The sequence below is a fragment of the Mus pahari genome, chromosome 8 (genome assembly GCF_900095145.1).
Source record: "Mus pahari chromosome 8, PAHARI_EIJ_v1.1, whole genome shotgun sequence".
Classification (NCBI taxonomy): Eukaryota; Metazoa; Chordata; class Mammalia; order Rodentia; family Muridae; genus Mus; species Mus pahari.
The window spans coordinates 57,126,783-57,153,604 of record NC_034597.1 but is presented as its reverse complement, the minus strand read 5'-3'; the positions used below and the strand labels follow the sequence as shown (position 1 = coordinate 57,153,604).

General features: G+C 48.2%; 1 protein-coding gene across 5 annotated transcripts in view; it reads left to right on the top strand.

The window, feature by feature from the left end:
• The window catches only part of Ptk2b (protein tyrosine kinase 2 beta), a 121,226-nt gene that overhangs the window by 89,439 nt on the left and 4,965 nt on the right, over nucleotides 1-26,822 (top strand). For 4 of the 5 annotated variants that reach the window (XM_021204085.2, XM_029541375.1, XM_029541377.1 and 1 more), the window contains exons 6-27: nucleotides 6,129-6,191; nucleotides 6,378-6,432; nucleotides 6,850-6,990; nucleotides 7,275-7,349; nucleotides 7,916-8,017; nucleotides 8,909-9,026; nucleotides 9,434-9,473; nucleotides 9,847-9,893; nucleotides 10,705-10,755; nucleotides 11,184-11,281; nucleotides 11,978-12,062; nucleotides 12,384-12,484; nucleotides 12,733-12,848; nucleotides 13,936-14,036; nucleotides 14,201-14,290; nucleotides 15,091-15,295; nucleotides 17,642-17,750; nucleotides 19,094-19,159; nucleotides 21,257-21,382; nucleotides 25,701-25,847; nucleotides 25,957-25,992; nucleotides 26,307-26,331. In XM_021204085.2, the coding sequence (XP_021059744.1) occupies nucleotides 6,129-6,191; nucleotides 6,378-6,432; nucleotides 6,850-6,990; nucleotides 7,275-7,349; nucleotides 7,916-8,017; nucleotides 8,909-9,026; nucleotides 9,434-9,473; nucleotides 9,847-9,893; nucleotides 10,705-10,755; nucleotides 11,184-11,281; nucleotides 11,978-12,062; nucleotides 12,384-12,484; nucleotides 12,733-12,848; nucleotides 13,936-14,036; nucleotides 14,201-14,290; nucleotides 15,091-15,295; nucleotides 17,642-17,750; nucleotides 19,094-19,159; nucleotides 21,257-21,382; nucleotides 25,701-25,847; nucleotides 25,957-25,992; nucleotides 26,307-26,331 (1,997 nt within the window). The remainder of the gene's footprint in view (nucleotides 1-6,128; nucleotides 6,192-6,377; nucleotides 6,433-6,849; nucleotides 6,991-7,274; nucleotides 7,350-7,915; nucleotides 8,018-8,908; nucleotides 9,027-9,433; nucleotides 9,474-9,846; nucleotides 9,894-10,704; nucleotides 10,756-11,183; nucleotides 11,282-11,977; nucleotides 12,063-12,383; nucleotides 12,485-12,732; nucleotides 12,849-13,935; nucleotides 14,037-14,200; nucleotides 14,291-15,090; nucleotides 15,296-17,641; nucleotides 17,751-19,093; nucleotides 19,160-21,256; nucleotides 21,383-25,700; nucleotides 25,848-25,956; nucleotides 25,993-26,306; nucleotides 26,332-26,822) is intronic. The other variant, XM_021204087.2, reaches the window with a different exon arrangement.

Below are 26,822 nucleotides of genomic sequence, written 5' to 3'. Positions count from 1 at the left end.
TTGACAAGTTATGTAGTCTCTCTGTGCCAGAATTTCTTCATCTTGAACGATGTTGGAGGGCTGTTGGGAAGAGTGAGTTAGTTAATATGTTTAGAGTCCTTAGAACGATAACAAAGCGTTCTAGAATTAGTTGTTTATTCATTGAATCTAGAAGGGGTCAGAGATCTGGACAGTCCTGAAGAGAGGGAGCGGGACCAGGAGCAGGCGGTCACAGGCCCTGGCAGGCAGCGGAAGGGTGACCAGAACGGAAGAAAGATGTTCAAGGGAGAGTAGGCAGTCTCCCTCTGTCCCTGTGCCAAGTGGGAGGGTGAGGGCCTTTTCTTACCACTCTTAATTATATCTGTGGTACAGGATTTTGTGTGCTCGAGGCAAGCCCTCTAGCACTGAGGCAGACCCCCTCAGGCTCAGGTTACTCTTTTTTTTTTTTTTTTTTTTTAATTTAGAGAAGTTTTAGGTTCACAGCAAAAGTTAGCAGAAGGCACAGAGGTTTACCATGGATCCTGGGCCCAGCATACACACACGCACACGCACGCACACACACACATGCGCGCGTACACACACACACACACACACACACACACACACACACACACACACACGAGTTTCCCCTATTGTGAGTATCCCTTAAGAGCGGAGAAGTTTGTTCCTATGGTGAATGAATACCCACAGATGCACCAGGATCACTCAAAGTCCACAGTTCACATCAAGGTTCACATTAGTATCACACATTCTTTTTATTATTATGGCTTTGCCTTTCCCAGGGAATCACATAGTTGAAATGATAGCTAATTGATACTTATTTATTATTTATCGAAGGGTGCTTTATAGATGCCAAACACATCACTTTGTGTAAGTATTCTACTGTTGGGTCCAGGGTGGAAGCCAAGAAAATATACTTCAGATGTGGAAGCTTAAAAAGGAAAGCTTTATTTTCTGAGTGTTCAGGAAGGTGGCCAGTTCAGGATCTGAACCGTATCCCCGAAGGGAGATTGTACAACATTTTTAAAGGATGGGAACACAAAGCAAGGGGGAGCTGGGAGAGATGCAGTGTTAGTTTGTGTTTTGCAATTGTATTTTGACATTATGGGCTAAGCAAGGGAGCACTGGTTGGAGACTGGGCCATATCCAGGGCACCTGGCTTCAAGGTCCTTAATTCATTCTCCTAGACATTGGGTCTGGAGCTCAGAGAGATGTGTGGAGAAGGGAGTAGGTCAGCCTCCTACAGTTAATTAGGGCATAACAGGCAATTGATTACACATTTTGACAACATAGGCACCTTGGTTTAGGTAACAGCAATTTCTATATTCTTTACCAGTTAACAGAACATTAAGAAAACATTTGGAGAAGTGGGACAGGTGTTCATTTCTAGGCCTGGGAACATGAACTTGTTTGACCCTGTCAGCAGATGAAGAAGTTGTCCTTGAGAAGCCGGTCAGCTATAGGGAAGTCCCCAGGTCCCCTAGGGCCTGGGACCTTGAATTCGGTTTTTAAAAATGAAATAGTAGTACTTACTTTTTTCTTTTTTCTTGTTCCCTACTGCACATTAAAATATGAAGTTCATGGGCCATATGCTAGAATTAGTCAGAAGGACCAAGTAACTTATCACCTTTGACCAGATGGAACCAGGAATATTTCCCTTAGCCAGTGAGACAACAGAACTTTCTGAGCCAAAGAATCATAGTGAGTCTGTCACCGGGACTTGTTAAGTAGTGACTGACAAGAAAGGTTAGGATTAGAGAAAGAATACTCACCTTGCTATGCTTCACAGCATCAACAAGGAATTTGACCTTGTGGTTAACCTGTAAATGTTGGCAACAAGTTAACATTTTTATTACCGCCAAGATTTTGCATGTCTTTATTTTCCTTAGTCCTGGGGATTGGGTGTGGATCGGTTAGGAGTCTGCACCCGCCCATAGACTGCTGCCACCTAGTGTTTGCTTCTTAGAATTGCAGGCTCGGCTTGGGGACACCCTACGGATACTAGAAGCAATCCAAACAACTGGTACCTCTTATCGTTCCCCTCTTCCGCCTGAGAAAAAGCTCTATTTTGAAGTTTTGTTTTTGATTGACACATCTGCCTCTGTTGTTTTTGAAATATGACATTGTTGTTAGCTTCCGTCATCACGCTGTGCAGCAGAGCACGGAGTTAGGCCTCTTCTTACATTTAACGTTATAAAATGGTTGGGTGCGGGAAGGTAAAGGCTTCCATATTGGGGCGGCTTCTTTAAGTTGTGTAAGACGGTGCTACCTGCCTGGCTTTATCTGCAGAGAACTTTAAAGCAGGTCTGGGGAAGCATGTATCTAAGGAAATGATTATCCAGCCCAAGAGTCTCTCTCTCATCTCGGGCTGATGAGCCGGCCCGAGAGTCTCTCCATCTTTGCAGCCTTTTCTGCCCCTCACTCAGCTCATGCATCTTCCCACATGCTAGACTGTGTGGCTGGTTCTGTCTACCCTGGTAAACAAAAAAAAATCAATGAATTGATGTCTTAGATTTTTTTTTTTTGAATACTTTGAAATCTCAAAGCCCACCCCCAAAGGCACACTTCATCCAACACAGTCATGCCTTCTCTTTCCAACAGCTCGCCAACTGGAATAGTCAAACATATGAGCCTATGGGGGCCATTCCACCACATTCCACTCCCTGGTCCCCGTAAACTCGTGGGATCATAATGCGAAATGCAAATGGTTCAACTTCAAAAGCCCTGGTAGTCTTTCAGTTTCAACACAGTCTAAAAGTCTAAAGTCTTCTGAGACTCAAGGCAATCTCTTAAACTGTAACCGTGTACAAAATAAAAAAGGCAGACTGCATGCTTCCAACATACAAGAGAAAAGAATATACATTACAATTCAAAAAAGGAGACGAGAAGACACCGTGAGAAAATACTGGGCCAATGCAAGACTGAAAACTCAAAGGGCAAACTCTGGATCTCGTTGCTCCATGACTAAAGTCAGACGGCTGAGACAGCTCCACCCCAGGAGTTCCCAACCTCCCTGATGCTGCAGCCCTTTAATACAGTTCCTTATGTTGTGGGGACCCCCAGCCATAACATTATTCTGTTGCTACTTCATAACCATAATTTTGCTATAGCTATGAACTATAATGTAAATATCTGGTATGCAGGAGATCTACTATGCAACAACCCAAAGGGGTCGCGACCCACAGGTTGAGAACCACTGCTCTATTCATTTTCTGTTGACTGCACCATGCTTCTCTCTCTTGGGATGCCTCCACTCCCTGGATGTAGCTCTTCTTGGCAGGGTCTCATGGCTCCAGCACCTCTTGCACACTGGGATCTCCAGATCAATCCAGGCTTAGCTTTCCCAGCTTCATTCAGTGGCTTCGCAGTAGCTTCATGTAGGGACTCCCCTGCCAGTCACACACTTGTCCTCATGGGCTCTCCTCAACCATGGAGAAAGACTCCATGGTCCCTTTACTCATGTATCCTTCCTGACTTGAAATCTAGGATCATGTAGATGACACTGCCACGTTTGACTGCCCATGTAGATAGAGCCTGGCCCATTAAATCACACTTGCAAAAAGATTTCCTTTGTTGATGCTTTTTTTTTTTTTTTTTTTTTTTTGAGACAGGGTTTCTCTGTATAGCCCTGGCTGTCCTGGAACTCACTTGGTAGACCAGGCTGGCCTCGAACTCAGAAATCCGCCTGCCTCTGCCTCCCGAGTGCTGGGATTAAAGGCCTGCACCACCAGGCCCAGCTTGTTGATGCTTTATTACCAACCATGGGACAGAATCAATATTAGGCTGTCTTGGACGTTCCTCCACCAAGAAAACTAATCCAACACTTTTTAACTTTGCATCAGGCAGATTCTAAGGACAAGAGAAGTCAGCAGCCTCATTTATTTTTGTTGTTGTTGTTAAAATATCACAAGAATGATATATGGCCGTGTGTCCAATAGTGTTCTCCTCTGAAACCTCTTGAGTGGCTCCTCCATAGTCCACATTGCCCTGAGCACTTTGTCTTCCAAGCCTATGTTAGGATGGCCCATTAGGCCTCCCTTAAAGGATTCACCTGCTTTCCTAGCTAAAAGTTCCAAAGTCTTCCACATTCCTCCCCCCAAAACCAGCATGATCAGGTATGTCACAACAGTACTCCACTCTGGGTACCAACTTTTTTTTTTTCCTATTGCTGTGATAAAATGCCATGATCAAGATAACCTATAAAAGAAATCATTTAATTTGGGCTCACAGTTTCAGAGGGTTTACAGTTAGGAGCAGCTGACAGCTCGCATTCTGATCCACTGGGAATGTTGAGAGTCTTCTGAAACCTCAAAGCCTTCCCCCAACAAGGCCACGCCTCCCAATCCTTCCCAAACAGGTCCACCAACTGGGGACCATTCTCATTCAAACCACCACACTTGGTAACTCACAAAGGACTAAATCCCCCCTTTTTAGTTCTGTTCCGATACTTGTGCTATTATAACAAGGCTATGTGAGGGAAGCCAGTGTGTACAGTTACCCAGGACATATGTCATAGCTCGCTCAGTCCTGCAGGGAATGTGGACAGCCACACTGACTAGAACAGTCCCGGGAAGGCTTGCTCTGAGGTTTTCTAGAAAATGTCATAGGAAGCAGGTACACTGACTTGGGGAACTTCTAAAGCTGCCATGATTGATCTTGGAGAACTTAACCACAGGGCCCTTGGGGTGGGTGATGAAGCACCCTAGACAGGTGCCTTGGACTCCTAGTTGAACCTCCTCCTAGAGCTATCATTCATCTTGTGATTTCAAGTCTGCAGACCTGCCCTACAGAGGCTCATTCCTCTTTCCTGGCATTGCTGTTTCCCAAACCTAGTAGAGAAGTGGCAGAGGGGAAGAGCCATGGCTCTACATTTTCTAAGTTCTCTCCTATTTAGGGACATTTAGGGATGGGTAATTCCTTGTCAAGATGGGGCTCTCCGGTGTACACACTGTAGTATACATCTCTAGATGCTGCTGTCAGCATGTGGAGCAACCAAAAGCACCTCCAGATGTGGACAGGGGTTTCAGGCTATGGGGGGATAGTGCCAAGTTGCCCCCAATTGAGGACACTTAGACCCATGCAAGGCACACTTGAAATGTGTTTAGGAAATAAAACATACACAGCGTGACTATAGATTTTCTTTTAGTTCAGTTTAATTTTGAGACAGGGAGCTTATAACCTATATTCTCCAGGGACACACTCGGGCTAGCCTTAGACTTTGACATTCCTGCCACAGGCTGAGTCCAGGTATAACCATATTCTTGGTTTCATCTCCTAGCTTCCATTCATTCGATATGGTTTAAGACTTTCTACCCTTTTCTCTTTGCTTGGAAGTAGAGAGAATAGAGGTATAATCCAATATTGTTAACTAGAATTTAATAATATCCCTCAGGTAGTCATGAACTGTTACTACCACACTATCCTCAGTCGAATGTGTCCCTTTTCGATTGAATAAGAAAAAAAAAAACTTTAATTTTTTTGCCTTACTCCATTCTACCCCCTGGTGTTTTAAACACATTCAATATGGAGGGTCCTGTCATATTGTGTTCTCATTCTCATTCTTACTTTGTGTCACTTCTTTTCCTATGTCAAACAGTGGAAACAAATGCAGATGATGGCCTGGTGTGTGTGTGTGTGTGTGTGTGTGTGTGTGTGTGTGTGTGTGAGAGAGAGAGAGAGACAGAGACAGAGACAGAGACAGAGACAGAGAGGGGGGACATGTGTCATAGTGTGTGAGGAGGTCAAAGTTCAACTTACGGGATTCGGGTCCTCAGGCTTGGTGGTCAGCACCATTATAATCTGAGCCCAAGGGCTGTTCGTTTTTTTTTTTGCTGATGCCTACAGAGCTGCTGTTTGTTCTCTCAGCTACACATCTGAGAAATCCAAGGGCTAGAGCCCTGAGGCACACGGAATCTCTGGGGAACTCAGTTCACTGGCTTCCTCTTTCCTCGTGGTTTCATAAATATCTGGTTTCATTGCTCTTCAAGTCTTGCTCCCCCCGCCCCGCCCCGCCCCGCCCCACCCTCGGTGCTCCCTACATCTGGTAGAGACAGATGCTCAGAGGCCAGCACATGGATGTTGGGTGCTGCACTCTGTAGGCTTCGGCCCTCGGCCCTCTTCACCATGCCACCTCTCCCTCTCTCCCACAGGAGATTCTTCAAGGACATGCCCCACAATGCACTGGACAAGAAGTCCAACTTTGAACTCCTGGAGTAAGTTTTGTGTCAGACATGCATTTCCCCCACCCCTCCCCCAGTGTCCCGCTGTCCGGTTCACCTGCCCATCTCCCCAGGAGCCCTAGGGCTCAGTTCCCTGGTCTCCAGGCCCTCTCACCTCCCTTTGGTTGGTCAGAAGTTCAGCAAGTGTATCAAATGTGGCTTCTGTTTCCCTTCTTTCAGAAAAGAAGTCGGTCTGGACCTGTTTTTTCCAAAACAGATGCAGGAAAACTTAAAGGTGAGAGAAGCAGAGAGCAGGGAGCCCAGGGAACCCTGCTCGCTGTGGGTTCTGGGACAAGAGCTAGAGAGTTCAGAGAAGAGGACCTATGGCCTTAGGCTACGTCACATAAGACAGCAGATGTACGTGATAGGCCCTCCGGGCCTGGGAATCAGGATGAGGTACACCTGGCTCACAACTGCCTGCGGGGCCTGATTCCTTTCGTGACCTGGGTGGTGGGATTCCATGCCTCCCACCTTCCTTCAAAGGGGTTAGCGGGTGCTTCTGTGGAGCCGGTCCTGAGCTTCAGGGACTATCTTCAGCTCAGTGTCTGTTGTGGTGGGGACCCTGGGAGACAAGTTGTCGCGGTAGGCAGCCTTTCCGTAAGGTCTAAACAGGAAGCTGAGTTGACCCTGTCCCCCCCCCTCCTCTGCTCAGCCCAAGCAGTTCCGGAAGATGATCCAGCAGACCTTCCAGCAGTACGCATCACTCCGAGAGGAAGAGTGTGTTATGAAATTCTTCAATACCCTGGCAGGCTTCGCCAGCATCGATCAGGAGACCTACCGCTGCGAACTCATTGTAATGGCCCGTTCCTCTTACCCTCACCCTGCCCGACCTCCAGGCCTCTGGGATGGAACCCCAGGGGACCAATGCGGGGTGTGTGTGGGGGGGGGCGAGGTGAAAGAGGAAGGTGATCAAAGAAAGAAAAGGGATGGGAAGAGGCGAGCCGTGTGGTGGAGTTTAGAATGGAAGGGCTAGAGAGATGGTGGTGTTTGTCTACTTTAATGAGAATTTTTTTTAAAGGAGCTCCTAAATATGGCTGGGCAGTGTGGCAAACAGTCCCCTTTCTGCTTTCATTCCAGCAAGGATGGAACATTACTGTGGACCTGGTCATCGGCCCTAAAGGCATCCGTCAGCTGACAAGTCAGGATACAAAGGTAGAGAGGAGTGAGACTCAACCCAGCTCCGGCTCAGGTCTCTTTCCTCCTCCCTGCCTCTCCTTCTATCCTCCCATCAGCTCTTCTCCCCGTAAACCGCCATTGCTCAGGGCAGAGACTTTATAAGGGTCTGACGTGGGTGTAGATTTGTTGAGAGGGCCCCGGGACAGCAGCGAGGGTCAGATGGTTTGTTATTTGCCGTTCGTTATTTGCTGTGATGCTGGTGTAGTGGGGGAGCGAGAGAATGCAGTAGCTGTTCTTGTGGTGCCTAAGGAAGAGTCCCTCCCTCGATGGTAAAACAAGCTAGTGACTTCCTGGGAACCTGGGTCCAGTTCTGGCTCTACCCCCTCCCCCCAACCTGACATACAATCTTGGCAAGAGCACCTTTCTCCCTTTTCTTCTTCTGCAACCTGAGCATCTTCAGTTTCTGAGACGGACTTGCCAGCGATATTCTCTCCATCCTCGAGAGAGATTGTGCACCCCTCATCCTCACCCTCATCTTGACCAGTTTCCTTGGTCAGATCCTGAGGTTGAATGGTCCTCGGTCTTCCCTGCTTCCCTCACAGCCCACCTGCCTGGCCGAGTTCAAGCAGATCAGATCCATCAGGTGCCTCCCATTGGAAGAGACCCAGGCAGTACTGCAGCTGGGCATTGAGGGTGCCCCCCAGGTGAGCATTTCTGGGGTACCTGGGAGCTCCGTGGTAAGATTTACTCAAGCCAAGCTGTCCAAGTCCAGGAGGGACTAGGGGTTGTCTGTTTACAGATCTTGTTAAGTACCCAGGACTGGCAGGAGAGAGGACCCTAGCACCAAACTCAATGATCTGAGTTCAGTCCCCACTCTCACCCTGACACCCAGCCCAGGTACCGAAAGAAATGACCCCTAGAGAGTTGTCCTCTGGTTTCCACATTTATACAGTGGCAACTTTGTGGCCTCTCTCCTGAAGCCAATAATAAATAAATAAGTATAAACCAAAAATAAAACTCCACCCATTATCCAAACAAGGTATGGACACTATGCTAGTGGTAAGATTTAAGGAAATTTGGAACAAAATTAGCTTTAGAGTAGCTAGAGGTGACTGAAAATAAGGCACATGTATAGCGGAAGTCTAACACTTAACGAATAAGCAATGGTTTAGAAATCAAGACCTAAGGGACATGGGGCTTTTTTGTAGTTAGAAGTAGGGGAAGAGACCTCAGACCACCAAATATTTGTCTCTCCTCTCTTAGCAACATGGGCTGAACCCCCAGTCCTGCCCATCCCCCAATTCTCAGTTTCTGCCTGTACACAATGAGCGCTCACCAAATACAAGGCTATTTGCTCAAAGATCGGAATGAGAGCCAGAGCTCGCCTTGCAACAAAGACCACTAGGTAGCCTGCAGGAGGGACGGACAGTGCGCCCTCTGGTGGCTGTCTCTAACGACACACGCAATACTCAGGAAAGGTGTGGGTGGAGTCCCACAGAGGTGGGGCCAGGTCCTGCAGCCCCTTCTTCCTCCCTGGGGAAGGGACTCTAGCCCAGGCTCTGCTTTCTTACCCGTGGCTGGCCCCTTCTCTACAGTCCTTGTCCATCAAAACCTCGTCCCTGGCAGAGGCTGAGAACATGGCCGACCTCATAGATGGCTACTGCAGGCTGCAAGGAGAACATAAGGGCTCTCTCATCATGCATGCCAAGAAAGGTGGGTTTCTGGTGGGACGTAGACTAGCCCTGAGGTGGATGGCAGAGGGAAGATCAGGCATTGGCCCTTATGTGGAAGCAAAGATTTTAGGAGTAAGAGGAGGTGCTAAGTCTATTGTAGGTTGTCAGCTACTGGAAGTAACTTCAGGAGGGGCTGTGTTTGTAGCCTCTGTCATAGCAGAGCCTTTGGTAACATATAACTGTTACCCTGTGACCCTGATTAGGGGCCAGTCAGGAAATGGGTAAGACTGGAGCAGGTGATACGGGCAGGAGGAAGTTTTCAAAGAGGGTTCTAGTTCCAGCTTCCACCATGGTGCTGACAGGGGGCCTTAGATGCAGTGTTCCACCTGCCATCCACTCACCCATTCTTCCCTGGTCCCAACCCTTCCTTCCTCTGCTTTCCCTTAGATGGCGAGAAGAGGAACAGCCTGCCTCAGATCCCCACACTGTGAGTATAAGAGAGATGCCTCTATGGGACAGGGCTGGAAGAGCTTGCAGGGAAGATTACTGCCCCCCTTGTCTCTGAACGAACCCTTGAGTCCCTTCATTTCGTTAGGGTGTGTGTTCCCTCCCAGTTCACACCCATGGGAACACTCCCTGTTCCACCTGGTGCTTTCTTGAGAAGAAGGCTTCTGTCTTTCCTTCAGCTCTTGCCCCCTTGGAGTCCTGGGCTACACCCCCAGCTCACTGACAGCCAGGTTGGCTGTTTTTTTAAAGATCCCACCCATCGTGGGTGTGTGGATGGAGGCAGAGTGGGGCTGCTTGAGGTGGGATGGTTCAGGGCTCTGGGCTCAGCCAGCTCCTGCCCTCTTCTCCTACAGAAACCTGGAGGCTCGGCGGTCGCACCTCTCAGAAAGCTGTAGCATAGGTAAGCATGCTCACTGAGCCCTCAGCCTCTGCTTCTCCCTCATGCTTGCCTAACTCATGTGCTTCCTCTGCTGACCCAAGCCTTCTCTCTAAGTCACAGCAGTAACTACTTTCTCTATCGCTTCTCAATGATAGCTCAAGAGAACAAAACAAAACAAAACAAAAACCAAACAAAACCAACCATTTGTTGTAATAACAAATGTGAATAGTTTGTACAACGGTACTGTTTTGAACTTGATCAGCTGTATCGGCACACACAATACAATAGACTGAATGACTCAAAACCAACCGTTTATTTCTCCGAGTTCTGGAGGCTGGCAAGTCCCATCTCTGACAGATTCTGACTGGTGAAGGCTTGCTTTTAGGTTTGTCACCTTGCTGTGTGGTCGCATGGTAGAGAGAGCAAGCTCTAGTGTCTTGTCCTCTTCTTTTAAGAACACTAATTTTAATGAGTCCTCTCTCCTCATGATGTCATCTAATGCTCATCACTTCCTAGAGGACACCAGACGTCACACTGTAGGGTAGGGCTGTGACATGTGGATTTGGGAGAGATGAAGACATCAAGTTAATAGCAGAGTAAAATGAGTGACGTGTCATTTGAAACTAGCAGCACTGAGAGAATAAGCTCGGATTCAAGCTAAGTGTCCCTGACTGTGTGGCTTCCTTGAATCCTGGTGTAGGAGCCTGGGTTCTCCTGCATGATCCCACCCCCCACTCGATGCCCTGGCTTCTAGGCAGGAGCCATGCCTTAATTCCTGGCTGTGTGCAGTGAAGACACATAGCCCATGGGCTGGGCCCTTCTGTCATTACAGAGTCAGACATCTATGCGGAGATTCCCGATGAGACCCTGCGAAGGCCAGGAGGTATGTACTTGAAGAGGTTGGTCATACCTCCACCACTGTGACCAGAGTCAGGGCCCTGGGAAGTGACACCATGAGTATTCTTGGGACACCACAGGGGAACCTTCTGTCCTTCCTTCATCCTCATTTTCATGTGCTCAGAGAAAAAATAAGGAACCCTTGGTTTGGGAGCTGAGATTCAGTTACAGATTGGCCTTGAGTGGGTCTTTGTAGCTTTAGCGAGGACCTTAACAATGTGGATCTAGGACCCAGGGATCAGGGACTAGGGAATAGGAAACGGGACAACAGATCTTTCTAGAGCTGAGACAATGGAACCATCTAGATGCCATGTCCAGCTATGTCCTTGGATCTTTGCTGTTGAACCCTCAGGTCCCCCTGGCGAGGCCAGTTGGACTCTGTGACCCCATCCCTTGTTTTCTCTTTCTGTGCAGGTCCACAGTACGGTGTTGCCCGTGAAGATGTAGTTCTTAACCGCATTCTGGGTGAAGGCTTCTTCGGGGAGGTCTACGAAGGTGTCTACACAAACCACGTGAGTCTCAGACTCTTATCTGGCAATCCCTCTCCCCTGTCTGAGGAGTGACAGGGGAGCAGGGTTGGAGATAGCAGCTGGGTGACACACAGTGGGTCCTCCTTCACATGGCGTGGGACTATTTCTGGAGCACCCAGGGAGTGAAGGGGACGAGAGTCATTCCTGAGATTGGGGAGCAGTGTACTGGGGTGGGGGGACACTGCACGCCCTGAGGCTTGTGGGAGAATGCAGAGGAGGGAGGATGGTAAGATGAGGTTAGACCAGGGCCGAAGCAGGAATCAGTGTTCAGGTCGCTGAAGCTGAGGTGAACCTTGCCTATGTGGTTAGACTGCCAGCAGGCTGGAGAGGGCAGAGCCCATGGAGAGCAGAATGGCTGAAAGCAAACAGTAAAGACAGAGAAGGAGGCCCTGTGTGTGTTCTGCCACAAACCTGATTGCCTTTGGGCAGATCACGTGACTCTGTATCCTCATCTGGACACGGGGATTGAGCGTTCTGGTCTCTGAAGCTCTTTCTAGTTCTAACACAGAATGATCTGGAAGGAAGGAAATGAGGAAGAAAGCATGAAAAGAGGGAGGAAAATAGGGAGTGTGGAGAGGGAGGTGCCAGTCTGGAGCCACACCGTTTGCCTAGGCTGGTAGCCAAGTCTGAGATGGTTGTGCTGAGGCTGGGGTCCCTGAACACACACTTCTATTGCAGAAAGGAGAAAAAATTAATGTGGCCGTCAAGACCTGTAAGAAAGATTGTACCCAGGACAACAAGGAGAAGTTCATGAGTGAGGCAGGTAGGCATCCCCTGGGGAGAAGCCCCCTGAGACGTTCCAGCCCTCGGAAAGGGAGCTGGGAGGCCAGGAAGGAAGTCTGAGCAGAAACGGGACCCCACCCCCACTCTGGATGGTAAAAGGTCTCTTGTCCCGTGTTCCACAGTTGGGGCGGGAAACTGCGTTTTTCTCTCTCTGTGTCTAGGATGGGGGGGGGCTGTGTTGGTGGTGGAACACTTGCCTGGCGTGCATAAGGTCCTGTTGGATCCTCAGCACTGGGGAGAGAAAAGCCAAGTGTTTTCTGTCTGACCTTTAACCTGCTCCATCTCCCTCGCCCTCCTTCAGTGATCATGAAGAATCTTGACCACCCCCACATCGTGAAGCTGATTGGCATCATTGAGGAGGAGCCCACCTGGATAATCATGGAACTGTATCCTTACGGGGAGGTGAGCTCCCGGGCTTGATGAGGGGACTCCATGTGACAGCTGGGCTTCGGTGGAGCAAGGCAAAGGGTCTTTACAACTTCCTGCCATCTGTATTTAGCTGTTAGGTGGAGGAACGGCAGAAGCATGTTACCATCTTTGAATTTGCCCCTCAAGGGAAATGAGGGGTCAGCGGCTATCAGTAGCTTGGTGCCTTGGTGCCATGCTGGGGCAGAAAGTCAATCTGATGTCCTATCTCTCTCTTCCTGCAGCTGGGACACTACCTGGAACGAAATAAAAACTCCCTGAAGGTACCCACTCTGGTCCTGTACGCCCTACAGATATGCAAAGCCATGGCCTATCTGGAGAGCATCAACTGTGTGCACAGGTAGGGGTGTGTGTGAGACTTTTACCTGGTCCCTGAGAAGGAGCCGGTGCATAGAACTTGAGAGTGGTGTGGTCCTAAGCCAGAACCCCAGCCCGGTCTGTGCCTGGCAACTGAGAGTGCTGGGCACTCGAGACTCAGATAGTCTCCATGAAACGTTTCCTCACCGGGAAACTTAAAAGGTCCAAGGATACTGAGAGAAAGTCCAAAGTCTGACGTCTCTTCTGCTGCGTCCTGGCAAGGACTGGGGGGAGGGGCTGCCCTCTGGCTCAGAGCTCCATCTTCTCCATTTTGCCAACTGAGTGACACATAGCCTAGGAAGAAGGAAGTGGGCTAGATAAGTGTCTGGAGCCTCCTAGGGTCTTTTGGTCTCCACCAGAGTTCTCCGGTATCCCTGAACCACCTTCTACTTTAACTATGGCTACACAGGTGGCTCTGCCCTACTCTCCACTGGCTTTGTTCTCATTGCCTTGAAACCATGAGCCACGAGGAGACCACACTGGGATGCTCACCCCCGCTACAGACATGGCCTGTGTGGCTTTGAACCTGATTCTGTGCAGAGTCATAGAGGAGTTACAAACAAGTACTCCCTGCATTCCCCACTTCATCCACTGACTCCCTTCGAGTACCTTCTCAGTCCAGCCCATGTCCTAGAACAAAGTCACGACCAACAGAAACAACAAATCTTTTTCCTTGGGAATCACATTCTAGTGTGAGGGTCAAATGGGGTTGCACATGGCCCGGGGCTAGGGCACTGAGCTCACAAGTTTGTTCCCTTTATGTCTCTGAAGCTGTGTGTTTTAAGAATCATCCTTTTAGTAGCGGAAACTGCAGGAGGTGGCATGGCCTGTGAGAAGCAGGAGGGTCCTTTGGGGTTGGTATGTCACTAAGAACGCAGATGGCCCAGGTCAACGGGCACTCCTCAAGGAGAGCCAGATGCCTATGCGTTTTAGAAGTTATACTACACTGGTGGCACTTTCTTCCTGTCAGAAACCTGTTGGAATGTTCCTTCAGGCCGATGCCTGGCTCTCTCAGCATGTACCAGGGTCCCAAGGCAGTGCCTCATGCTAGCCCTCGATTCTTCTTTCAGGGATATTGCTGTCCGGAACATCCTGGTGGCCTCTCCTGAGTGTGTGAAGCTGGGGGACTTTGGGCTCTCCCGGTACATTGAGGACGAGGACTATTACAAAGGTGAGGGCTTCCCAGTGGCCAGTATGGTTTGTAGAACTCAAAATCCCAGAGCAAGGAAATCTGGGGTTCAGGCATCCTCGGCCAGTGGTCTCTGGAGAGTAGGAATACAATTCTAGATGTTACGTCCCTAAATAATCCCTGCAAACCTCTTTGTCCACTCAAAGCCTCTGTGACCCGTCTCCCCATCAAATGGATGTCCCCTGAGTCCATCAACTTCCGCCGCTTCACAACCGCCAGTGATGTCTGGATGTTTGGTGAGTGGCGATTCGAATCGGGTGGGCCTGGGAAAGTGCTGATTCTCATGTCTGTGGCCTGGGCAGGAGGGCAGAACAGAGAACAAGGGTCTTACATGTACCCCTCAGGTCCCAGTGGCACTGAGAAGTCCCAAAGGTGCAGAGAGTCAGAGCAGCCATGACATGGGCGAGGGCCTGGCTGGGCTCACTCCCTTGTAAAGACTCCTGTCAAAAGCATGTACTACATCAACCATCCCCAGGGACTGTGTGGGGAAGGCTTCAAGGAGTCCTTAAAACTGGCCAGCTTCTTTGGATGAGGAGGTGCAAGGAGAGAGAGAACCCAGCTGAATGTGGTGGACGTGACCACTTTGCACGTGACCCACTGGGCCTGCAGCTGTGTCTGGGAGACACCACTGCTCCTCCTGAGCTTTCTCCACTTGAAGAAATGAAGGCTCAGAGGAGCCAGGGCCTTGCCCAAGGACACAGGCAACAAATGTCAGTACTAGTATTTGAACTCCTGAACCCATGAAGAAGAGGCTTTGTGTCCTACCTGTCCATGAGGAAGTTCTGATGATACAGATAATTGCCTCCCCTGGATTCCCAGAATCTTAGTAGCTCTACAGGGAAGGTCTAGGGAGTAGACTGTGTGTGGTTCATGTACTACAGGTATAGGCTATAGCTGTCTTGGCTGGACCATTGTGATGGGCAGGACCTCAGGGGAGACTGTGCCTCCTCCATTTGGGACCCAACACCAGTGACCACAGTTATCCCCGGGGAGAGCAAGTTGGTCCCTCCCCTGAGTCTTCCCTCTCTGCTCTCAGCTGTATGCATGTGGGAGATCCTCAGCTTTGGGAAGCAGCCTTTCTTCTGGCTCGAAAACAAGGATGTCATCGGGGTGCTGGAGAAAGGGGATAGGCTGCCCAAGCCCGAGCTCTGTCCGCCTGTCCTTTACACACTCATGACTCGCTGCTGGGACTATGACCCCAGTGACCGGCCCCGCTTCACGGAGCTTGTGTGCAGTCTCAGGTGAGCATATGGTGGGGAACTCTAAGTAGAAGATGATGCTTCAGATGCGGTGGGGGGGGGGGGGTCTCCAGCCCTGTGCCGTGGGTATCTTTGTTCCCCTTTGTCAGGAGAGTTCAGGTTAAAGTTGGTGACTTGATGCCTAATAGTGACAGGTAAAATGGCACTTATACCAGAACTTCTTTCTGATCAGCAAGAGGAAGGTGCCCTCCTTTCCAGTCGAAGCACAATTGGGTGGCAGACAGTGTTGGAAGACAGAAAGTTGAGACTAGGTTCATTGTTCTATGTAAGCTCAGAGGTGAGGGCAGGCAGACTGGGGAAGCCTTCTTCTATCTGATGCCTCATGGAGCAGCTACTTATGCCTGGAACCTTTTCTACTTTCCCTCTCCGCTTGACTGTCCATCTCAGTTATGGAAGAACAGGGTTCTTTTGGCCTGTTATAGAGACTGTGCCCCACAGGTTACCTGTCTATTCATTCTGTTTGGGGACCAGTAGCCTAAGGCTTAGATCCTTTGCAATGCCCAGCTGCTGTTTCTCCAGTGCCAAGAGGCCACTGGCAGGACTGTTGTCTATCTTAAGGACTCAGGGTCCCCATCTGCCGCCTACCACTTATGAGTCAGCAACTTCTTTTGGTTTTCTTTAGGGTAGGGATCCGTAAACTTCTGTTAAGGACCCAGGTAGTGAATGTTTGGAGCTTTGAGATCTATGTAAGTCTCTCTTGCAAACACTTGGCTCTACCATTGCAGCCAGAGGTGCTGGTTAAGGACAAAGTTGGCTGTGTTTGATAAAGTTGCATCTGTGTATACCAAAACCTGGCATTATTTTTATGTCATAAATTTTTTTAAAAAATCAATCATGAAAAACATGATTAACCATAGTTAATGTGAAACTATGAAAAAAAAATTGGTTGGGAGGGTGGGCTTAGCCTGTAGCCACCATTTGCTGACCTGTCTTAGGAAAACTTAGATAATATAGTAATGTAGGGAGCTTAGATAATGTAGCAAACTGTGTGTGTGTGTGTGTGGAACAGGACCAGAATTTGGGGAATGTTAGGCAAATGTATTACCACTGAGCTACACTCCCAGCTCTATTATTCCAGGGTAAGAAAATAGGGTCTAGGCAAGACATGGCATCATGTGCTTATAATCCCAGCATGTGAAAGGTACAGACAACAGGATCATGAGTTCAAGATCATCCTCAGCACAATTTATTTTAAAAGGCTAATGGGAGGCCCAAGGGAGAAGCTAAGAAAGCCCAGGCAAAGGTGACCCTGCATTTGCTTTTTGGATTGGAGTCTCAAACACATTCCGCAAAACTGTAGTTTTACAATGCCTATCTGCTTCCAACTTCCCTCCGTGACTCTTCTGACTAATTTTTCGCCATCTGTTGGTCCTTCATCTGGAAGCCAGAAAGTTCTAGGATAAAATGTAATTGAAAGATACAACCAGAGATGATAAAAGCTCTGGGGTGAAAAAGGAAGGGTCTTGAGAACCCCAGGGAGCCTTGGTAGTTATCTATCTCTGGGCTGACACCCACTCCTATCCCCTAAAGAGACTCAGAGCCCAGAGAACTCTGGCACCTCCTCCAGGCACAGCCTGGCAGTCTTTCCACCATGCTTAAGAAAGGATCCAACTAACCCTCCCCAACCTTGTGACGAACTTTGAGAACTTAAACAAAATACTAGCGAAATTTCAGAATCCTTTTGATTCATAAAACAGGCTATGGACAGTGGGTGTGTGTGTGTGTGTGTGTGTGTGTGTGTGTGTGTGTGTGTGTATTTGAAGGAACAGTACCATTTGATGGTGCACAATGTTTAGTGTTCCTTTGAACACATGGACTTGAAGACTCTGCAGTAATTACAAGGGCCTCTGGACTGAGAAGTATTGCACTGAGAGGGAAAGTCAAGATCTTATTATGAGAGTAGACAGTAGCCCCAGAGAAAGCTATGGAGTGAGAAGGGGAGTATCTAATGTCACGGTTAATCTGGGCTCCAGTCATGAACTTGGATGGAACACTGGAGATGTAAACAGGGCTTGTTGCCAATAGCTGGTGCAGGAAGGCTGGGGGTGATGGAGGCAGAGCTGCCAGCCAGCTTCTGCCACCCATGAGGCTGGCGTTCTAAGGGCATCTACCAATTGAATCCATTCATGTGGCCCTCTCAAACCTCGATGTAAGGGTGCTCTCAAGATCTAGATCCTAATCTGTCTCCGAGGCACCTCCCAAGTCACTCTGTAGGGAAAATGGAGATAGAAATGGGATCTGTGGTGTCCTTTACTCAGGCCTCCCCTGACTTCCATCTGTTCCCCTTTGACCTGGTTTCTCTCTCTACTTGACCTGACTCCTCAACAGTGACATTTATCAGATGGAAAAGGACATCGCCATAGAGCAAGAAAGGAATGCTCGCTACCGACCCCCCAAAATATTGGAGCCTACTGCCTTTCAGGAACCCCCACCCAAGGTAAGCTGAGGCAGGGCCTCAGTCCTATGGCCACAGCAAAGACAGGTTTCTTTGTGGCCCACTGCCTTCTCAGAACACAAGGAGTTGCTTTCTTACAATCCTCTCTCTGTCCAGAACCCAACCCCCTGAGACCATCTGGGGCCAGCACATAGCCTGCAGGGGTAGGGGGAGCTGGAGCAAAAACTGGCCTTCAGCATTACCCATGAAAAACCAACGTGCTTCTTGGGATGGCAGATCAGGTATCCATTAAGATAAGAAAGGAGAATGTCCCAAGCCCCTGAGATTCAGGCTCTATGTCCATGCCTGCAATGACAATCTTAGGCTCAGGATCTAGGACCCTGTGGCCCCACCAGAAGGTGGTTGGATTTCCAGGAACCAGGGCTGTATTCACTAGAGCTGACAAAACAAAATAACCACAGGCAGAATGACTTAACAGTTTCAGGAAATGGGAAGTTCACAGTCCAGAAAACCTCAAATTTGGTCTCTGGTGAGGGTCTGTGGTCATTACTTTTCTCATCACTGATAAAACACGGGATGAAAGTAACTTAAAGAGGGAAGAGTTTATTTGGACTGTACATTTGAGAGTATAATCCATCAGAACAGGAAGACATGGTGGCCAGAGGTCACGTAACATCTGCAGTCAGGAAGCAAGAGAGGTGGATGCCTCCTCTAAGGCAGCTTTGCCTTTCTATATGGTCCAGGATCCCAGCCCTAGGAATGATGGCCCCACACCTGGAGTGAATCTTCTCTCGGTTAATTTAAGATAGAAAACCCGTCAAAGACATGCTCAGAGTCCTGTCTCTTTGGTGATTCTAGAACTGTCAATCATCAATCAATATTAAGTGGCACAGGGCCCCTTCCTAGTTTTTAGATGACCTCTCCTTCTTGCTATATCCTCACGTGTTAGGGAAAACGAGGAGGACTCTCTTAGTCTCTTTCCTGTGCTATTCTCATCAGGGCATTGATCTCATCATGGGATGACATCACCCAACTCCATTGCTCTCTCAGAGACCACACCTCATAATACCATCACTTTGGGAGTAGCGTGCCAGTATATGAGCAGGGGTTGGAACTAGGCACAAAAGATGAATCCAGAGCAATGTCTAGACTGGCCCAAGGTCTTCGCTCCTAGTCTCTCTTGTATCGGCTCCTCCCATTCCCTCCAACCACTAGCCATGTAACTAGTGCTCAATGAGTGGCTGCAAAATGAACCCAATGATAATTCTGTTCCTATCTCCCCATTGCAAACAAACAGAACTGCCTCTGACTTGGTGGTCCCTTTGGTGTATCCCCTTTGCAGAAGGGGAGAGTCAGACTGAGATAGCCATGTGTTCTCTTTCTAGCCCAGCCGGCCCAAGTACAGACCTCCTCCACAGACCAACCTGCTGGCTCCTAAGCTGCAGTTCCAGGTAAATGTGGCAGCCAGATGTTGGGGAGAATTGACTCTATCCCTCCTCAAGGTCCTTTCTGAAATGCCATGCCTACACCTTTGAGGTGCAGCAGCAAACATCTGCTTAGGGGATGCCTGGATTAGCTCTTTCTTGGTAGCCAAGAGAGAATTTCAAGTTATATCAAAAGAACAGAAATTCAGTTCTTCCAGAGGTTCTGCCTGCAGCCCAGTCCACCCGTCTGCAGTGTCTGCTGCTTCCTGCGCCTGCCTGCAGCTGTCTTTCTGTGTCCCTGGCTTCTCTGACCTCCTACACTGAGCAGAGCCTTCTGAGAAGGAGTTCCAGGGCTCTAGGGATGGATGATGGCCCTATGGACTTGAGTGCCACCCAAGGCTCTGTGCAGAGGCTCTGGTTAGTACCTAGGTGGTCAGTGAAGAAGGAACAGGGGCCCATCTGAGCTGTCTGCATCCACCATTGCCAGCCTTGAACCTCCCCAAGGCTGTAGCCTGTGACTCACAATTCCCTGTGCCACTCTCTTGCATCTGAGTGGGAGCTAGCCCAGCCTCCTGCCTTTCCTCCCCTCCCCATCCCCTAGAATGGAGTTGTGGCTTGAAAATAGAATATCTCAAAAGACGAGAACCAATGCCAGCTCTGCTGATGCTCCAGACAGGAAGAGAGGGCCTCCCAACCACACTTTCCTTGTCAGGGAGATGGTCCTATGTCAAAAATCAAGCCCAGCCAAGAATGGACAGACAAATCCTCTCCACGTTAAAAAAAAAAATGTCCTGCAGGAGGTGACAATAATGCCTTTAAAAAGAGATATATAGGCTGCCGCAACAGTTTAGTGGGTAAAGGCACTTGCTGCCTGAGTTCAATTCCTGGACCCCACATGGTGGAAGGAGAAGACCAGTGTCCAGAACTTGTTCACTGACCTCCATGATCACTACACACACACACACACACACACACACACACACACACACACACACACACACACACTACAAAGGTTTTAAAAAAAACATGTAAAGTAACATTGTTAGACTGGAGAGGTTAAAGTCTAACAGCTGAAGTTTGGAGCCCTGGAACCCACATAAACGCAAGGCGAGCATGGTGGCTATCTGGAACCCCAACCTTAGAAGGTGGAGACAAGGAACTCCCAGAGAGAATTGGTGAATGCTGACACAAGCTCTGGGTTTGTCATTGAGACCATGCTTTGGTGAATAAGGTGGGATAGTGATGAAGTATGATTCCTGACATTAATCCAGGCCCCATGGGTTCTCACACACACATGCACACAACATACAACACACACACATACACACACATGTACAGCAAACACACACAAAAATGGAATAAGTTTTAATCAAGATGATTACACCCCAGACACACATACATACACGCATATATATATATACACATATACTTACACACAGACACACAGACACACACATATATATGAGAGAGAGAGATATCTATTTTTGCTGTTGTGGATTCAACCGACCAATAATGGAAAATATGAAAAAAAAAAAGAACAAAGCCCATATCTGTCATGAAATAGGTACAGACTTTTCTTGTCATTATCCCCTAAACAATATATTATGCCACTTACATCACCTTTACATAATATTCAATGTAAATGATCTAGAGATGCTTTATATCACATGACAGCTGTAGATATACAAATATAACACCATTTTATGTAAGGAATCCCATATCTATGGTGCATTCTGGAGCCACACACCCCTGGGTCACTGAGGGATAACTCTGTGTATATGTCTGCATTCATTATCATCGTAACTCATGTCACAACTATGACACATAACCCTTTTCCAAAGGGTCCTGAGGTCCCCTGGTCTCGGGAGATGAGCTGTCTGTGAGCATCTACCCATGTGAAGAGCATTGTGTAGGAGGTGTGCCTGGCAGAGAAGAGGCCATGCTGCTCTGCCACACCTCTTCAGCAGGGAAATGACATGTCCCGTGTTTTATGTGCCACAGTAGAGCAAGTCTGCACCCCCATGGTGTGCTCTCGTCCTTTTTGTGTGCTCCTGTTTGTAGCAGCTAATTGTCATCCTCTCGCCTTGTCCCTGTGCCTTGTGCTTCTTTGCTTCTCATGAATAGGTCCCTGAGGGTCTGTGTGCCAGCTCTCCTACGCTTACCAGTCCTATGGAGTATCCATCTCCAGTTAACTCGCTGCACACCCCACCTCTCCACCGGCACAATGTCTTCAAGCGCCACAGCATGCGGGTAAGAGGACTCTGCATGCTGGGTGTCAGCCTCGCCGCGGAGGCTACTGGAGGGAGGTGGCCCGGGAAGTGCTCCATGGTTCCGTGTGCCAGTCAGACTCCTGAGAGCCTCTATGGCCCTCTTCCCTTTGCAAACACATCAGCTGGACTGAGCCGTTTTCTTGTCCAGACTGGTGCTGTGGCCAAGGATGGCAGATTCTCTTCCTTTCCTGGGTCTCAGGAGTCAGGTACAATAGGCAGTGTAGAGGCTTGTGGACAGAGGGCCTGGGGTTGCCATGGAATAAGGGATGCTGGAGGTGCCTCCCCGTGCTGCCTTCCTGACTGGTGGCTTTGGTTGCTAAATCTATCCCTGGAGGAAAGACTTCCTCATGGTGGCTCTCCCTGCTGCTTTGGGGATTTGGGATTCTGGGTATGAAGAACAGAGACTGGTAAGAAGACAGGCTCACGAGCCAGCTCACTGCAGCCTCTTTGTCTCTGGTGACGCCCGGAGGCTTCCTGGGCCAGAATGTCAGGTCTTCTGCACTGAGCACTTGGCTTGTGAGCAGGGGTCCACCCCCACCATCAAGTTGCTGTAAGCACTTGATTTAGTTTACTAAGTTATGAAACAGACTGAAACACGAACCATTTCAGCTCTTGCTCTATATGTATATACGTTTCAGTCTCAAGATCCGTAACTCTAAAGCTTTTTGTGGGGGAAAGAAATGCATGTTCATTACAATATATTTGAGAAATGTAGGCAATTATGCTGATACGCTTCTGTGCTGTTATTCTTAATTTAGCAAAAAATTTGAAATGAACATAATTTACAATTCCAGGCAACAAGGTTTGTCATGAAGTCAAATTTCTCCAAACTCACTCTATTTTTCTCTCTTACATTAATTTAACCAATTTCGGTCTTCATGTGTGATTAACCATAATTAACCCACAGTTTTAAGCATGTGCTATAATTTAGGCAATGCTCACCACCACCCCTGCCCTGGACTCTTTATTCATAGTTAATTAAGTTTTGGAGAGCTTTTTTAAAAATTGCGTTCTTTTGGAAAGAGGCTGCTTAGAGCCTGGGGTGGGGGGGAGCACTGCCATTGTCTGGGCTGCGTTTCACTGCCAGGACTTTGTTCAGTTCCATAAAGACAGCCTGTGCAGGTCTTTTGTGACAGGAGTTTAGAAGTGATTGTCATAAGGGAACTCTGAAAGAACATGAAGAGTTCTTCTTTAAATAAGTTAAAAAAAAAAAAAAAAAGAAAGAAAGAAAAAAGAAAATTAAAGTATAAACTCCATTTTATGGTGTATATGAGACAGTCTCTTGCCAGTGCCATGCTCACGAGATAACAGCTTTCCCACGAAGCATCCGAAAGCATTTAACAAAGATTCGGAGATGGCAAAATGATTTCCTGTATAACATGGCTCCTCTGGGAGTCCGGTGGAACATCGCACAGGATGATGAGCGTCATCCCCCACCCTAAATCCCAATTCCATCACGAGGTGCCGCAGGGTGCTGTCCAAGGTGCTGGAGGAGGAACCAGGAGGCTTTGCCTTCAAAGCACAGGTGCACACTCACCTGTATCACTCCTAGGGAAACTTTGGAAAGGGACAAAACTGGAATGTGGGAGATGTACAAAGAAGAGGCTGCTATAGGAGCCAAGACTGAGTGGTAGAAAGCTATAGGGTAAGGGGTGGGGCCACTGCTTTGCTATGAGGCAAGGGGTTGGTTTCGCTAGAACAAGGAAGGTTTTATGTGGAAGTGTAAACGAGGCAGGAAGGATGATGAGCCCTAGCAGTTACAGAAAACAACTCAGGAGCACCATTCTGTAACACAAGTCCCCGATTCCTTCCAAGAAGCGTGGGTGTCTGTCGCCTAGGGAGAATGCCCAGAGTGTGAAGAAATTCAAGGTTTAAATGTTATTATTGAAATTATTGGAGCTGGGACGATGGCTCCAAGGATAAGGCACTTGCTGTGCAAGCATGAAGACCAGAGTTTGGATCCTCCCACTCGCCTAAATGCTGGGTCAGCAAACTGTCATTCCAGCTCTAGGAACCGAGAATTCTGGGAGCAAGGTGGCTAGGTTGATTAGTCTGTACCCGTGAGTTGTCAGTTCAGCTGAGGGAGATACCATGCTCCAAGGGTGGGTGTGAAAAACTGTTGAGGAAGACGCCTGTCTCAGCCTCCAGCTGCCACACACACATGCTCCCACAGCACACTCCAACACATATACACACACATGTGCACATACATACACAGATTAAGAATAAAGCAGAGAGCCTCTATCTTTGCCCTTTAGTTTTATTATATAATTAGAAGTCATCAGAACAAGCTTTCTAGTGTGTGTTTGCTAAAATATTTGCTGAACTCAAGCCTGGGGCATACATCACATATAACCTGTGGCAATCTCTTATGACAAAACTATATAGTAGATTTTGGAGTCCAGTAACTCATCCTATCAGTATTTAATATTCCTCAGTCTCTATATTTTCTTTTATATTTCTGAGCCTGTATTTAAAACTTTTGACACTTAATTCCACCACTTATTAAAAGCCCAAGGTGACCATAGACCTTCATTGAGTTTAACTGGGGATATTTTTAACTTTAAAATGCTTACCTTCATTTTTTGGAACATTTGTGTCTTAGTCTGTTATTTTGCTTCTATAACAAAATACCTGTGACTAAGGACTTCACACAGAAAAGAGATTTAGTGAGTTTAGTTTTTAGTGCTAAGAACATGGACAGGCACCCACTGGGCTCCGTTGAAGACCCCTGGCTACATTGTACAGTTGTAGATAGCATGGTGTTAGGGGCATAAATAACTCTATATATTAGTCATCTAGCCCTATGTGACAGAAACACAGTGGTTTTTAAAACTGTTGTCCTTCCAGCATCCAGCTCTATGCCTACCACACAGTAGCTGCTTAACCAATAGTTGCTGAATGGGTTGGATAAAGAATATTATAAGACATAAACACCGAGAATTGAATCTATACTAATGATGGGCAGTGTACCCCAATATGACTACTTTAAAGCTCTATTGTAATGATCAAGCCTGTTTTACAGAGCTTACTAGGGAACTCTTCAGAGGCCTGGCAGAGGCATGACTATTTTCTTTGAGCAACCTATAAACTGGTGCATAAAAGGGAAGGGACCATGTTGACTCATTGTGTGCTTCTGTAACAGGATACCTGAGGCTGGGTGCTTTTCACTGGACAGAAGGTCATTACTTCCAGTTTGGGGGACTGGGAAGGCCACGACCAAGGGCCACCTCTAGCAAGGGCCTTCCTGCTGTTTCCTAACATGGCAGAAGACACCATGTGGTTGAGAGAGAACACAGAATAACAACAGAGAAGCAAACTCTCCCTTCTTTCAGGAGCCCACATGTTTGTTACCTTGTTCATGAAGTCAGCGCCTCTGGGATCTCCAAGTCACCCCACCTCTCAACACTGTTGCACTGGAAGTCAAATTCCCGACACACAATCTTAGGGGGCCACACTCAAGCCAAACAGGACTTCACAAGAGGACCCTGTCACTGGCAAAGGGTTTTCTGATCAAGCAGATACACACAACTTTCTCCCTCCGGTCAACCCAGGAGGCAAAGGTGATCAACCACAGTAGATGAAAGGCAAGAGTTTGGGGGGACTGAGAAAATAATTTTACAAATGCACCCTGGAAAGACTGAGGTACATAGGAAAACACCCACTTAAGAAACAAAACTAAGAACGAAGTCAAAAGTCTCACTGGTATGTAAAGGTCAGGGTTAGGGCTTATCTAGGAGGAAGGAACATTCTTCTTGTGTCTGTAGAGTTATGCCTCTGAGAGTTTAATTATTCATCTCCACTCTTAGCTCCTTCCTTTCTTTTAACCTTCATCTGTATCACTGAAGCTGTTATCCTAACCAAGCATGCATGATCGATGGGCACAAACAATCCCGTACACCTGGAGCTCGGAGGTAGCCCCACTGTCTGTAGATGTTTCCAGACCTGTCACCATAGTGCTTAGGTGGAAACGAGTTCCAAAGAGTTTGGAGCCAGCTTTGTATTTCTGAGCCTGATAAGTGTCAGCCGCCGTCACAAATGCCAGCAGAGAAAAATGGGTGGATGGTTGAAAATATATCATTGGCAGACCGTGTGACAGTTTGAACCCAGTGCTCTGGGGTTTGGCATCCAGTTACAACCAGCCGTGTGGATGAGGCTGAGACCAGAGCAGAACTGTCTGCATTTGTGCCTCTGGCTTTAGGACTAGCCTAGAGAAGAGCAGCAGGTGATGCCAAGGTTTGGCATCCTCCCTGGTCCAGGCCTGAGGACAGGGTTCACTGTGGCTGTTGTCCTCACAGGAGGAGGACTTCATCCGGCCCAGTAGCCGAGAAGAGGCCCAGCAGCTCTGGGAGGCAGAGAAGATCAAGATGAAGCAGGTCCTAGAGAGACAGCAGAAGCAGATGGTGGAAGATTCCCAGTGGCTGAGGCGAGAGGAAAGATGCTTGGTGAGTGGTTCCCCTCTGTCCCTACCCACTGGAGCGGATGCTTACCATGTAAATCATAGCCCCTACTTCCTATTCTGTACTCAGTCCTTTGCTTTGGTTTCCTCTGCAGGACCCTATGGTTTATATGAATGACAAGTCCCCACTGGTAAGTCACAAAGAAAGGCCACTCAGAGCCACAGCCTTTAAAGAGCCCTATCTACTCATGTGCCAGACCCCTGGGTATGCCTGTCTCTACCCTTTAGGCTCACTCCCATGCATCTCTTCACCTGAAAGACCATGGGAGTCATATTGTTAGTGCTGACTTGGGCCTCTAGAAAGGTCACTTGAGGTCAAGAGCTCTCAGGTCCCCTTGTTCATGGCTGCAGTGTCTAAACCAGAGGGGGTGGGCAACAAGAGGAATAGGATGTTCTCTGGAGGCCGAGTAGTGAGTGACTCCTTCCTCCCTTCCTTTCCTTACAGACACCAGAGAAGGAGGCCGGCTACAGTGAGTGCTTCCTCGGGGCAGTTTCTGCCTGGGGTGTGTTGCGGGGATATGATGCTATCGTGGCTCATGGTTCTGCAAGGAGCAGAGGGTTGTCGTTGACTTTAAGAAGGAAAAAGTACCATCTGCCTTGCTTTATCCTGAATGTGTGGAGTCGTTTGGATTTTTGGAAGGACCCTCCCCTTCGGCTCTGCCCAGCCCCCCACTCTCCATCTGCCTTGGCCCTTTCCACTCTTCAGGAGCTGGCGACTTCTTTGAACCTCCTTTCCTCTTTATCTTCCATCTTCATTTCTTTTTTTTTTTTTTTTTTTAACTTTATCTGCATTTATTTTATGCTGAATTTATTCCCGGGCCATGAGTTTTTGTTTCTTCAGTTTCTTCTGGGATATCTTTTTCTTCTGTGCAACCTCCTCTTCTGGCTTTGGAATGATCTGTTCCTTCTCAGTGAGGATCATCTCAATGTGGCAGGGGGAGCTCATGTATGGGTTAATCCG